Here is a 15,074-nt window from a genome sequence, read left to right as displayed (position 1 = left end):
CTTCCTCGGCCTCCAGGGGAGGTTTCGCAAGACTCACAGACCCTGCGAAATGAAATTAAAATGGGGTCATTCTCGGGAAAAAGAGGACTCGTATCTTTCAGATAAACATTTCAGTATCTCTTGTTGGGAGTGGGGGAAGGGGGGCAGCGGCAAATCAGGGGCGGGGAACTGTCAGTTGCAACCAAAGCCTGCCTGGCCTTCTGAGCATGCCCAGTTCTTGGTGCTGGAGCCATAGGGGAGTTTGAGTCTGCAGTTTCCACTTCGGGTGGAAGAGGCAAGAAGGGAGAGAAGCGGGAGGGAGCAGGGAGCCAGGCAAAATTCTGGATTCAGTAAGAGGAAAATTAACTCACTAATGCCAACACCAATGCCAAAACCAACCACAACCATGCGGTGCTTACAAGAAAGTGAAAGGAGCTCTGGGAAAATGACCTAATTGATCTAATTATTGTTCCAAAGAGCAGGCTTCCTTTGTAGGGCAGCCCACACAAACTATAGCAAATAGCACCCGAGGAATTTGGTTGTCCCAGTAATGACTGACTGTGTGCGTGGTTGGAAGCAACCTGCTAACTCCTTGTGGATGGAGTAAGTTTCTAATATGGTTCCCATAGTCTGTCTTATTGCAGTGCGCACTAGTAGGCCTTCGGTGTGTGCTTGGTAGGTTGATTAATGTGAAGCCTTTTTCCGAGTGCACTTGAGGGCTTGAGGGATTCAGGAGCTTAAACTTCAGATTGTAAATAAAAGATGTTTTTATTAAGCAGTGAGTTTGAATTTTTAACAATATACCAGAACTTATTCACCTAGATGACTCCTTTCTTCCAAAGCAGTACACATTATATGGATAATTCTGTCACTACTTAAAAGTCTTTGTAATTCTTCTTTGGAATGGCTATTAAAGCCGTTTTTTGAGACACACAAAACAGTAGTCTCATTATTTGAGGGCAATATCTTATATATGGTAAAATGCAGTATGTCATTTATTCACCAGATAAATTAAATAAACTGAAGGCTCACAGAATTCTCAGATTGATGGTTCATTAGAAATTGTGCATGCCCACCTACCATCCAGTGCTTTTACTTCTTTATGTATTTTTGGAATCTGGAAGATCTGAGTTTGAATCTTAGTTTTGCTACTGTTTGACCTTGGGCAAGATAATTGACCTCTCTGAACTTTATTTCCTCATCTGTAAACCTGGGCTAATCATGCTGATGGGTTGTTGTGGGGAATGAGAGAATACATACAAAAGGTTTAGTAATGAGCCTAGCACATAGAATGTACTCAATAAATGGTGGCTATGATAATGACAAGCATTGTCCACTTTTAAATAGTCCATCTCCTCTAAATAGTTAGGAAGCTCTCTTGTGATTTTTTTGCATGTTTCTGAAAGTTAAATCTACACTCAAAATTAAGTTTTGCTTTTACAGAGGTTTTTTAAAAAAAATTGGGTGCATTCTGTTTTGAGGAATGGTAACATAGTTTGAGTCCATGTAGAACTTCCCACTTGAGCATATCACATCCTAATATTATAATAAAGCCAAGTGGTTTTATTATAGTATGGTTTTTAAAGGAAAAAACACCACCTGTCATTTGATTGTGTAGTTACATATTACGTAAGTAATTTCAGGCTAAAGCCAGTGAGTATTACTGTCCTCTTCCTGTGTTTTCTCTTCCTTGTTATATTTTGAAATGGACTGGATGCTTTGTCTTGTCTCTTTCCTGGGCAATGAATAAAATCTATCTATGGACTTGATTCTGTAGAGCAATTAGTGGACTTAAGTAGCTATTTTAGACGTGTTAGTGAAACAGATTTTTTTCATCTGTAGAGGATGAAAAGGACACCATATCTGGAGCTAGAACATGTAGACTTGAGCTTTGTATGTCCTTGTGATTAATTGTGAGACACGGGGCAATTAACTTAATAGTTTTGTGCCTCAGAGTTTCCATCTTTAAAGTAAGGAATTGTAGTAGGAGCTATCTTTGCATTAGTCTTGAGGGTTTGGAGGGCAAAGGAGGTAAATGGGAGTAGGCTGTGGAAAGGTTAAGGATGCTATGAATGTTTTTAGGTATCTGTATTTAGAATGAAGGTAATTAAGGAATCTCTTTTCTTTTTCTGTTAATATGCACTAACATGAGTGGATTGACATTTTAGTGTACGTTATGTACCTGAAAATAAAGCAAAAACACAATAGGCTGCATAGTTGATGTTCATGAAGGACAAATACTTTTTATAAAAAGAATGCAGATTGGCAGCATTTTATCCTTGGACTTTGTAGAAGTTTAGCTAGGTGTAAGGAGCAAGAGAAGGAAAGGTCAGGGAATTTTTTTTTTCTTCTACTGGGTGTGAAGACTACTGGATAAGGAGAGAATGGGAGAGCTTGTTTCTCCTCTGCATTCAGGAGTGTGCACACTACCACTGTCCTAAGGACTGAGGAGGGAGAATTAGGCTTAATATAATGTCAAAATATTATTTGTATTACTTTTCTTCTTGGAGCTTCTTGATGTAAGTAAAGGTTTCACTGGTTTGACAAGTAGACATAGTTTTGTTGGACCAGCAAGAGAAAGTACTTGCATTTCAACCCAAACCAGATTACTTGATTTACCTTTGAAATGTAATGTATCACAGAGACATGAAAAATGATTTCTGTTTTATGTAGTGGCATTTTCTTTTATGAGATAAGTAATAGTGACGAAAGAGAAGCTAGTGGCCAGGTGCAGTGGCTCACGCCTGTAATCCCAGCACTTTAGGAGGCTGAGGCAGGCGGATCACCTGAGGTCAGGAGTTCGAGACCAGCCTGACCAACATGGAGAAACCCCATCTCTACTAAAAACACAAAATTAACCAGGCGTGGTGGTGCATGTCTGTAATCCCAGCTACTCAGGAGGCTGAGGCAGGAGAATCACTTGAACCTGGGAGGCGGAGATTGCGATGATTAGAGATTGTGCCATTGCACTCCAGCCTGGGCAACCAGAGCGAAACTCTGTCTCAAAAAAAAAAAAAAGCAGCAGCAGCAGCTAGTTTTTGGAGGCTTTAAAAAAATATTCAATCTGTTTCCTGTGCTATCTGCAGAGCCTCAAAACAGGAGGTGAAAGCTTCCTAGCACTTTCTCAGGTGATTGCAGAAGAGTTAAATTTTTTTTTCTCCAAATGCTTCTTTTTCTTACAAAGTTCACTGTAGTGAAAATGTTTGCATAGCTGATACAGAATTTGGAATGATAAAAATGAAATTTATTTGGAATTCTAAAGAGGAGTCCCACTCCCTCCATCCCAAACTTTTTCTGTCTTCTAAGAATCAAAATTGACCAATCGGGAGCACCTTGGGTATGCTCTTTCAAAAGAAGCTCTGCTTTTGATAACAGCAGACATTCAGAGTTGGGGTTCTAGAATCAGACTGCTGCCTGGGTTTGAATCCTGGCTTTGTTCCCTGTAAACTCTGTGACCTTGGATAAGTTAATGTCTCTAAGCCCTGACTACATCCTCTATAAAATGGGGATGGTTATAGTTGTTGTGAAGACTAAATGAGGTGATTCATGAACAGTGCTTAGCAGAGAATCCTGGCACAAAATGAGGACTTAATAAATGTTAACAATTATCATCATCATCATCATCATCAAATATAAAACCTTATACTTGCTGCCAAAATGGAGATAATTGTGAAGTTTGGATCTAGCCTCCCAGTAACCAAAAATATTTTTGATTACATCAGAGATAAACAATTTTACGAGTATAGCTGATTAGCACTATGACTTGAAGTTGAACTTGCCTCTCTCCCATGTATATGTAAGGGCCATGCATGGAGAAATCAATAGATAGTTTTCTCTATTTTTTTGCACATTATTTGGTAATATCACTAAAATAGAAAAGTACTTCTTTCAATAGCACTGCAGTTGTAGTCATTTAGAAATCTTTTCACAAGAATATTGCAAACTTCTTATAGAGGAAACTCTATTACAGTTTTATTCATATATGCAAAAATTAGCATGTGCCTATTATAACCATTTTTGTGGTTGCAAAAAGAAGAATAGCTTTTAGCCCTTGTCTTACATGACTTCTCTGTATCATTTGACACTAGTTGCTGCATTCCTGATTTAAACTCTCCTTTTCTTCTTTCTTTTCTGGCTGTTCCCACTCAGATTTTTTCTTAGGGCTGTCTTCTGCCTGCCTTTTAAAAATTAGCTTCACACAGGGTTCTGTCATTAGTCCTCTCTCTCACTCTTTTTTAAAATCCACAGACTCTTGACCACATTCACTTGCATGGTATCATCCAAGAGGATGCCTCCCACATACAATTTTCTAGTCCACACATGTTTTTGGAACTACAGTCCTCTCTCTCTACCCAAGCATCTTATACATGCCACAAACCCAAATTCATTGTCCTTTGTTCCAAACTTGTATTTCTTTTTAGATCAGTCATTTTGGTGAATGACACTTCCTTGCTCATTTATCCAAGTCAAAAAATCAGAGTCTTCCTAAACTTTTTACTCTCTGCCATAACTATTCAACACATTCCCAAGCCTTGTTGATTCTAGCTCATCAACAATCTCTGCTTTACCTCTTTGATCCAGTTACAATGAACAATTTTTTCAGTTCCTCCAATGCATCATGTTCTTTTTGCCTGAAATGCTTTCTTCCCCCTCGTCATCTTGGCCTGTCTAATGCCTACTTACTGCTCAATACTTAGCTTTGAAACCTTGCCTGATTGCCACTTTCTCCCTGTATGCCCTATTTATGTGCTCACACTATATTTCAATTAGTTTTCTTGTTAGTTGCCTTAATTTACTTTGTGTGTAGATTGTATTATGTTCCTCTCTGTGTCTCTAGTGTGCAATCCCTTGTCCAGTGCATAGTGTTTGCACAAAAATCATTTCTTGAAAAAGTAAAAATGACTGAGGGTGGATGAAATGTCTTTTATAAGGAAGGATTACATAACCAAGTGTTTGGATGTCATTAATTTGAAGATTTTACATTCTTGTTAATACGAAGTTCTGCATTCTATGCAATGTGAACATTGCACAAAATGCATGCTTTTCAAATGGATTTACAGGTAAATAAAACTACAGTTCTCAAAAGTACTTAAAATATATTTGCTAAATCAAATGTTACAGTATTTATATAACAAGTTACACGTTTCTTGAACATTCATTGTGGTTTTGGTTCTGTCCAATTAGCTAAATGTTCCTTTTACTATATTCAAAATAATAATTATGATTCTTAAAGTGGTAGGCAGTTTTAGCACACAGCCAACTGTTTTTTTTTTTTTTTTTAAGATAAAGTGGCGGCCGGGCGCGGTGGCTCACGCTTGTAATCCCAGCACTTTGGGAGGCCGAGGCGGGCGGATCACGAGGTCAGGAGATTGAGACCACGGTGAAACCCCGTCTCTACTAAAAATAGAAAAAATTAGCCGGGCGTGGTGGCGGGCGCCTGTAGTCCCAGCTACTCGGAGAGGCTGAGGCAGGAGAATGGCGTGAACCCGGGAGGCGGGGCTTGCAGTGAGCCGAGATCGTGCCACTGCATCCAGCCTGGGCGACAGAGCGAGACTCCGTCTCAAAAAAAAAAAAAAAAAAAAAGATAAAGTGGCAATATATCTAAAGTCAGGGCCTCTTCAGACTTCAGTTTTACTTGGATCCTGTTCAAGTTTTATGTATTGATTACTCAACCGATAAATAAGCTTTAAGTTGGGATTGTTGTTTTGCAGTAGTATTATGTTGGAAATTCATATGTATTTGTTTCTTACATTTTGAATATATATGGATAGCTCTGCATAAATGAACATATATATTGGCTTAGAAATGAAATATTTCCTGTATCAAAAAGTGCATTAAGCAAAAAATACATTCTTATCAATACTCTTGCTTTCTGTAATGTGAAAAGCTCAACAATTTCATTTAGAACTTTTAGCTTCTTTCAGTCCATTTATTCTATTTGTGTCTTGTTTTTCTCTGCTTCCGGACTTTTCAAGACCAATGTTACCAACAGCATACAGCTTATCATGTGAATCTCATTTGATATTTGATGTGGGATTAAAACTGGAGTGGTGTTCAGCATTTCAGGGTATCTTTCATTTTCATTGGTCTCAGGGACTTGGTCTTCCAATAGAATAAAATTAAAAGGATATGTGTGTGTGTATACATATATATTTATGTATATATACATGCACAAATGCATGTGTATATATGTATACATTTATCTATATGTTATTTTATTTTAAGAATAAATCAGCTTGCCTCAGAAGTAGAAATAGATAATAACTTACAGACAGTTTAGCATGTCAGGATTATATGTGCTTGAATCTTAAGCTCTCCGGGAAAGACAGTTTAGATATTTATTGCTTGTGCCTACTATGTACTAGGCACTTTGGTGTATATTAGCTTAATTCATTTTCATAAGAGCTTTGAGAGGTATGTTATTATACTTTGGTTTTATTTCTTCAATGTTCCTCAAGTACCTTAATTCCTATTTCTTCTTTTTATTTTTTTATACAGAACTTTTCACAGATTTGTGTGTCATCCTTGCACAGGGGTCATGCCAGTCTTTTGCATATCATTCTAATATTTTCAGTGAGCACTTACCCTCTATCTGTGCAGCTGAAACTCTTAGGCCTTTGTTTAATGCTGTATTAGTTTCCTAGAGCTGCTGTAATGAATTAGCACAGACTAGGTGGTGTAAAACAACTGAAGATTATTCTCTTACAGTTCTGGAAGCCAGAAGTCTGAAATCAAAGCATTGGCAGGGCTGTGCTTTCTCTGCAGGCTCTAGGGAAGAATCTCCCTTCCTTGTGTCCTAGCTTCTGGGGGTTTCTGGCAATCTTTGGCATTCCTTGATTGTAGTAGCATCATGCCAATCTCTGCCTCCATCTTTACATAGCCTGTGTCTCTGTATCCAAACCTCTCTCTCCTTCCTCTTATAAACACACGTCATTTGATTTAGAGCCCACCTTAATCCAGTATGACCTTATCTTAACTTGATTATATCTGCAAAGACCCTATTTCCAAATGAGGTCACATTCACAGTACCAGGATTAAGACTTGAACATATCTTTTGGGGGATACAATTCAAACCACTACAAACCTTATTACATTTTGTCTTATTAATGTTATTTCATTGTTATGTCTGATTCTATAATCCAACATATTAGCCATTCTTCCATTGGTTTTGTATCAACTACCAAAACAATATGCATTCCTAAATGAAGTATCCAAAATAAAAATGTTGACAAAAAGAAAGAAGCACAAAAGCCCTGTGTCATGCTATTAAATAACTTTTTTCAAGTTAGCTTTGAGCCTCTAATCAATATATTTTAAATATGACAGTTTCACTAGGTACAAATCTATCCTATCATGGTACCACTCAATCTATATATTTCATCAACTTGTCTATTCACTTATTCAACCAATATTTATTGGGTGTCTACAATGTATCAGGCACTGTGCTAGGCTCTAGAGGACCTTACAGTTGACTCTCCAAGTGCATCCTACTTTGCTGAGATGTGTATACTCTCTACAATTTTTCTTTGGTGCCCTGTCTAGATCCCTAAAAAAATAGTAAGTTGAAATGAACTTGGGATGACTTATTCATAGGGAGCCAGCAATTGCTCCTGTGATCATTATTACTCTTTATTTTAACTGGAGGCTAAAATTTTTGTGGAGAATTTTCTAAGAATCTCCACTCTCCCGTTCAACATTGTTCTTTTTTTTTTTTGTTCTTAAAAAATAATGTCTTAAGCAAGTTTCACTGGCTTTCTTTTTCATTCTTTTTTTTTTTTTCACATAACCCTCATTGCGTTAGATCTTTCTCATTTTTCCGAAATAATTTTATAAACAAGTTGAATAACTCCAGGAAAAAGCCTGATAGTATTTTTGTGAGTATCACATTACTTTTATAGAATAACTTACTTTAGGAAGAATTGACATCTTTCTGATATTGAATCTTACTCTTTCTAAGAACATGGTATGTCTTTCCATTTGTTCAAGTCTGTGCCTTTCTTGGGGTGCTTTTTTCTCCTAGATTTTGGAATTTCTTATAGAGCTCATGCTGAGTATTTTCTTTCATCATTTTTTTTGCCATCATAATTAAGATGTACCATTTCTTCTATTTTAACATTTTGAATACATGAAGGCTATTGAGTTTTTGTATGCCGATTTTATAACTTTATTTTATGAAATTATTTTCTTTTTGTAGTCATTTTTCCATCTATTCTTTTGGGTTTTCAAGATATTTGTATGCTCTGCAAATAGAAAATAGTTTTGTCCTTTCATTTCTACTCAATTTTTATGCCTCTAATTGCTTTCTTGTTTTCTGATTGCCATTGGTCAGTATCTCCAATACAGTGTGAAATATAGCAGAGAGAGTGGGTGTTCTTGGCTTGTGTTTTACTTTAGTAGGAAAATCTCTTGTATTTCTCTTTTAAGTAAGATATTCTTTTGGGCTGAGGTAATATACTAGGTAGTATCTATCAATTCTTATTTTGTTAAGTTTTTTTTTTTAACCAAAACGAGTGTTGAGTCAAGTTTATTTTCTGCATCTATGGAGACCATATTGCTTCCTCTCTTAACTGTATTAATATGCTGGGTTGAATTTCATCATATTTTAAGAATTTTTGCATTGATATTAATAAGTTAGATTGATTCATAGGTGTTTTTCTGGGGGGTAGAGTGGGAAGTGATTTTATTCAGGACCTGGGAACAATGTGATACTCACTACATAAAGTGAGCCTGGAAATTTTGCTTCCTTTCTATACGTTGGAATAATATAATAGCATTGGTGTTATCTGATCTTTAAAATTTTTTTAGCGTTCCCCTGTAAAACAGTCTGGCCCGTGCTTTTTTTGTAGTGGAACTGTTTAACTTCTTTCTCTATTTGTTCTATGACACTTGTTCTATTTAGACTTTCTGTTTCTACTGGGGTCAATTTTGGTAAGTTTTATTTCTCTAAAAAATTATGCATTTCATCTAAGTTTTCAAATTTGTTTGCATAGAATTATGCAAATGACTATCTTAGAAATTTTAAAAATTCCTCTGTTTTGATGTTTATTTTCTGCTTGTCATTTCTAATGCATACAGTCGGCCCTCTGTATCTGGGGGTTTTTGCATCCGTGGATTCAACCAACAATAGATCAAAAATATTTGGGAAAAAACCAATAAAAAATAATACAATAAAAAAATACTGTAGGGTATGACAACTATTCCTATAGCATGACATTTTATTCGGTATTATAAAACAGAGATGATTTAAAGTACACAGGAGGATGTGCATAGGTTATATGCAAATACTATATAATTTTATAAAAAGGATTTGAACATCCAAGGATTTTGGTACCTGCAGGAGGTTAGGGGTGGTGGTGGGTCCAGGAACCAATCCTTGGTGGATACTGAGGGATGACTGTATTTAATGTTGTGTATTTGTGCTGTCTCCCCTGCCCCCTTTAAAAAATTGGGTTAGTGGTTTGTCTATTTTGTTGATTTCTTTTCAAGAAACCAGTTATTTTTATTTCTTTATTACTTCTAGTTTTTGGCATTTCTAAATTAATTTCAGTTTTTATTATTAATTTCTGATTTTTTTCCTTGATTTCTTTGTTTTATTTTGGTATTCCTCTAGCTTTTTGAGTTGGCTGTTAATTTTTTTTTTTAAATTTTATTGATATAGGCATTTCATGCAATATATTTTTCTTTGACACTTCTTTTAGTTGTAGCCTACAGATTCTGGTAATGTCAGGCTTTATTATAACTATTTTCAAGAAATTCTGCAATTGAATTTTGTATATTTGCCTTTGACCTAAGAGTGGTTTAAAAGTGCATAAATTTCCATGTGGAAGGGCATTTTTGTTTTTCTGTTGTATTGTTGACTTCTAATTTTATTGCCTTATGGTCTGAGGATACTAATTACATTATTTCTATTCTTTAGCACATTGAGGTTTTTGCTGTGTCATAAGATTTAGTCAGTTTTTGTGAATACCACATATGTACTTAAAAAGAAGTTGTAATCTCTATTATTATTGATACAATAATATAAGTTTGATGTATATCTATAAGATCTGCCTTGTAATGTTGTTTAGGTCTTTTATACCTTTTATTAATTTTTAGTCCACTTGATCTTGGATTGTGAGAGGTATGTTAAAGTCTCCTATTATTAGTGTGTTTCTGTCTATTTCTCCTTGCATCTTCTGTAGGTTGCTGCTTAATCGAAGTTGTTACTGTGTTATTGGGTGCATAAATACTAATATCTTCATTGTGAATTGTAGCCTTAAACATTATAAAGGGCACTTCTTTATCTATTTTAATGCTTTTTGGTCTGAATTCCACCTTGTCAGATATTAAGATTATGACCCCGTTTTCTTTTTATTTGTGTTTGCCTGATGTATCTTTTGCCATCCTTTTATTTTTTAACTCTTTTGAATCTCTTTGTTTTAGGTGTGTCTTTTGTATTCTGCATAGTGTTGGATTTTGCTTTATTAGCCAATCTGAAAATCCTTTTCTTTTAATAGGTGAATTAAGCCCTTTTACATCTATTGATATGATTAATATGTTTGGCCTCAGTTCTATCATATTATTTTATTTTTATGTATTTTATATCTAAACTCTTTCATTATGCAATGGGTTTTATTTGTTCATTTTTTTTCTATTGGTTAACTTTATACTAAGACTTCTACATAATACTGCTAGTCCACTTGTTTTTGGACTAACTAGTTCCCTACATTGAATATATTGCAATTAGCTTGTAACCTCTTCTCTCTCGCCTCCTTCTAACCCAGTATCTGATATACAATAATGTCATTTTGTTTACAGTTAATACCTATTAGACAATCATATCCATATGCCCTCCATGCCTCCTGATTTTTGATAATTGTATTATAGCTACTATATTTTCTTTCTTATAATCATGGTTTAGCTTTGTTTTGCAGGTAAATTTATATTTAATACTCATCACTCATTCTTATACGACTGTCTTTCAGTCCTTTTGGTAGTCTTAATCTCCATTTCTAATAGATCCTTTAGGAAGGGCTTACAGAATCAATTATTGCCTGAGTTCTGGCAAGTTTACAATAGTTTGCAACTTGGAGGTCAGCTTGTGTGGACATAAAATCTTTGACTTATATTTTGCCAACTTGAGTATTTTAAATTTGTCACATCATTTTTTTTGGCATTAAGGATTGGTGAAAAGTCCAGTGACAATCTTGTTTTCTTAGTGGCTTAGTCTTTTTTTAAATCTCCTTTTAAGTAACCTTAACTATAATATATGATTCATTGTTGGGTCATGCTGAAATGATTGCAGCATGTCCCTTCAATAATTTCAAGTTTTTTTTAATTTTAGGAAATACAGTTTCTGGAGATATAGTTTTAATACTTGTTTTGTTCCATTGTTTGGCATTTTCCCTTGTGATCCCTATCATACATATGTTGGGTGTTTTTTGCTAATCTTCTGTAGGATCATTTTCTACTGTACATTTTAAAAATCTCTTTATTTCTTTTAGAGTTTTTTTAGAATTACCCACACAATATACCTTTATTAGTCTACATGTGAACTAGCCTATTGATGGTGATTCTGCATGTATATAGAACTATATATTTAGCCCTTATTTTGAAATGTTAAATATAAATAAAAAGTCGATAACGTTCAGTTGAATATTATCTTATTTTGCATAAATTCAACTTATTCATTATAAGTACAAGCATTTGACTACTATCACCATGTCTTCTAATGTAGACATGCCCAAATACATACATATTAAGATATGTGTCATTTTGTCCTCTTTTTGTTTATGTGGAAATAGTGACAAATAATAAAATTCACCAATTTGCAAAGCACAGATTGATGAATTTTGCTAAGAATATACAGCCATGTAACCACTACCACAATAAAGATGAAGACCCATATCCTGGCTGGACATGGTGCCTTATGCCTGTAATCTCAGCACTTTGGGAGGCCAAGGTGGTCGGATCACTTTAGGTCAGGAGTTTGAAACCAGCCTGGCCAGCATGGCAAAACCCTGTCTCTACTAAAAATATAAAAATTAGCCAGGCATGGTATTGCACGCCTGTAGTCCCAGCTACTCGGGAGGTTGAGGCAGGAGAATCGCTTGAGCCCAGGAAGCTGAGGTTGCAGGAAGCTGAGATTGCACCGCTGCACTCCAGCCTGGGCAACAGAGAGGGACTCAGTCTCTAAATAAATAAATAAATAAATACCCTTATCCTTATCTTAGAAAGATTCCTTGTGTCCTTTGCTCTTGATCCCTTCCTTCAACTTCCAGTTCCAGGAAGACATTGCTTTTCTTTTTATTATTAGTGTTGCCTTTTATAGAATTTCATGTAAATGGAATCATTCAGTGCATAGTCTTTTCTGTCTGACTTTTTTTTTTTTTTTTTTTTCTCGAGACGGACTCTTGCTCTGTTGCCCAGGCTGGAGTGCAATGGCACAATCTTGGCTCGCTGCAACCTCCGCCTCTTGGGTTCAAACGATTCTCCTGCCTCAGCCTCCCGAGTAGTTGGGATTACAGGTGCACACCACCATGCCTGGCTAATTTTTTGTATTTTTAGTAGAGACAGGGTTTCACCATGTTGGGCAGGCTGGTCTCGAACTCTTGACCTCGTGATCCACCTGCCTCAGCCTCCCAAAGTGCTGGGATTACAGGCGTGAGCCACGGCACCTGGCTTCTGTCTAACTTCTTTTATTTAGCATAATGTTTTGGAAGGTCACTCATGTTGTTGGGTTAATATTTTGTTTTTATTGCTCTATATAGTCCATGGCATGTGTATATTACAATTTGTTTATCCATTCACCCATTGATAGAAATTTGGGTTGTTTCCAGTTTTGGGCCATTATGAATATTTGCATACCTGGTTTCATGTGGACATATGTTTTTATTTCTCTAGGTTGAATACCTAGGAATGGAATTGCTTGGTAGTATGGTTAATGAATGTTTACCGTTATAAGGTATTCCTGTACTATTTTGCAAAGTGGCTGTAAGGTTTTATGTTCCCACCAGCAATGTAGGAGACAGTTTCAGTTGATCTGCATCTTCATCAACACTTTGTATTCACAGTCTATTTAACTTTAGTCTTTCTAGTTGGTGTGCAGTGGTATCTTGTGGTTTTAATTAGCATTTCTCAGAGGATTAGTGATGTTGAACATCTTCTTATGTGCCAATTGACTATTTGTATATCTTCTTTTGGGAAATTTCTGTTCCAATCTTTGGTCTATTTTTATTGGATTTTTCTGGTCTTTTGATTGAGTTTTAAGGGTTCTTTATATATTCTGAATACAAGTTCATTGCTTTGAAACATTTTGCTTCCAATCTGTGGCTTACCTTTGTGTTTTCTTAACAACGACTTTTGAGAAGCAAGACTTTTAAATTATACAGCCCATTTTCTTTTTTTTTTTTTTTTTTTGAGGCAGAGTCTCGCTCTGTCGCCCAGGCTGGAGTGCAGTGGCGCAGTCTCGGCTCACTGCAAGCTCCGCCTCCCGGGTTCACGCCATTCTCCTGCCTCAGCCTCTCCGAGTAGCTGGGACTACAGGCGCCCGCCACCACGCCCGGCTAATTTTTTTTTTTTTTTTTGTATTTTTAGTAGAGACGGGGTTTCACCGTGGTCTCGATCTCCTGACCTCGTGATCCGCCCGCCTCGGCCTCCCAAAGTGCTGGGATTACAAGCGTGAGCCACCGCGCCCGGCCCAGCCCATTTTCAATTTTTTTTTCATTTATCATTTGCACTTTTGGTATCTTGTTTAAGGAATCTTTGCGTAAATCAATGTCACAAAGATTTTCTTCAGTATTTTCTTCTAGAAGTTTAATGGTTTTATCTCTAACATTTAGGTTTATAAACATTTTTGAGTTAATTTTTATGTATAATGTGAGGTAAAGTTTGAGGTTCATTATTTCCATGTAAAATATGCAGTTGTTTCTTATCTCTATTGGATTATCCTGGTACCTTTGTTGACAATCAATCACTCATATATGTGTGGGTCTATCTCTGGACTCTTTTTTTTTTTTTTTTTTTTGAGACGGAGTCTTGCTCTGTCGCCCAGGCTGGAGTGCAGTGGCGCAATCTCGGCTCACTGCAAGCTCCGCCTCCCGGGTTCACGCCATTCTCCTGCCTCAGCCTCTCCGAGTAGCTGGGACTACAGGCGCCCGCCACCACGCCCGGCCAATTTTTTGTATTTTTTAGTAGAGACGGGGTTTCACCGTGGTCTTGATCTCCTGACCTCGTGATCCGCCCGCCTCGGCCTCCCAAAGTGCTGGGATTACAAGCGTGAGCCACCGCGCCTGGCCCTATCTCTGGACTCTATTTTGTTTCTTCATCTATTCTTATGTCAGTGGCATATGATCTTTAGTACTATCAGTCTTCCAACTTTGTTCTTGTTTTTCAAAATTGTTTCAACTATTTAAAGTCCTTTGCTTTCTATGTAAATTTTAAAATCAACTTGTAATTTGCTTCAAAGGAAGCTTATTTGGATTTTGGTCTATAGATCCATTTGGAGAAGATTACTTTCTTAACAATCCTTGGGATGACACATATCTAAACTTATTTATGTCTTGTTTAATTCTCTTTCGCAATATTTGGTAGTTGTCACATCTTTCATTAAATTTATTCCTAAGTATTTTTGTGGGTGGATTTGTTTTTCAAGTTTTATTTCCTAATTATTTGCTGTTAGTATAGATAAATACAATAGGTTTGTCGTGTTGGTCTTATATCCTGTACCCCTGCCACACTCATGTATTTGGTGAATAGTTTAAAAAAAGAAAAAAATATATGTATAATTTAAGGTTTTCAGTATGCATTGTTATGCCATTTGTGAATAAAGATAATTTTACATCTGTCTTTCCAATCTGTATGCCTTTTATTTCTTTTTATTGCCTATTGCACTGGCTAGGACCTTCAGAACAATGCTAAATAAAAGTGATGTGAGTGAGTGTTCCTGCCTTGTTCTTGACCTTAGGTGGAAAGCTTTGAGCCTTTCAGAATGTTAGACCAACCTTGCATTCCTTTATTCCTGAATTAAACCTTATTTGGTCATAATGTATTCTTCTAAAAATATTGTTGGATTCAGTTTTCTAATATTTAGGGAGTTTTGTATCTGTGTTTTCATG

At 36.2% G+C, this 15,074-nt stretch overlaps 1 protein-coding gene and 1 non-coding gene across 12 annotated transcripts in view; one reads left to right on the top strand and one right to left on the bottom strand.

Moving 5' to 3' along the window:
• The window catches only part of UNC79 (unc-79 homolog, NALCN channel complex subunit), a 309,568-nt gene that overhangs the window by 27,581 nt on the left and 266,913 nt on the right, over positions 1-15,074 (top strand). For 3 of the 11 annotated variants that reach the window (XM_055288325.2, XM_063643949.1, XM_063643948.1), the window contains exon 1: positions 9,912-10,475. The exons of 5 other annotated variants lie outside the window; for them this stretch is intronic. In XM_055288325.2, the coding sequence (XP_055144300.2) occupies positions 10,271-10,475 (205 nt within the window). In that variant the 5' untranslated portion in view covers positions 9,912-10,270. Of the gene's footprint in view, positions 1-9,911; positions 10,476-15,074 lie in introns of those variants that run through there. 3 more of the 11 variants (XM_055288332.1, XM_055288329.2, XM_055288323.2) reach the window with 1 other exon arrangement.
• On the bottom strand, positions 6,468-6,578 carry LOC129488955 (U6 spliceosomal RNA). Its single transcript, XR_008659790.1, has one exon. It is a non-coding gene; the product is annotated as a U6 spliceosomal RNA (small nuclear RNA).

Source organism: Symphalangus syndactylus, chromosome 8 (assembly GCF_028878055.3).
Source record: "Symphalangus syndactylus isolate Jambi chromosome 8, NHGRI_mSymSyn1-v2.1_pri, whole genome shotgun sequence".
Classification (NCBI taxonomy): Eukaryota; Metazoa; Chordata; class Mammalia; order Primates; family Hylobatidae; genus Symphalangus; species Symphalangus syndactylus.
This window is presented reverse-complemented; position numbering and strand designations above follow the sequence as displayed.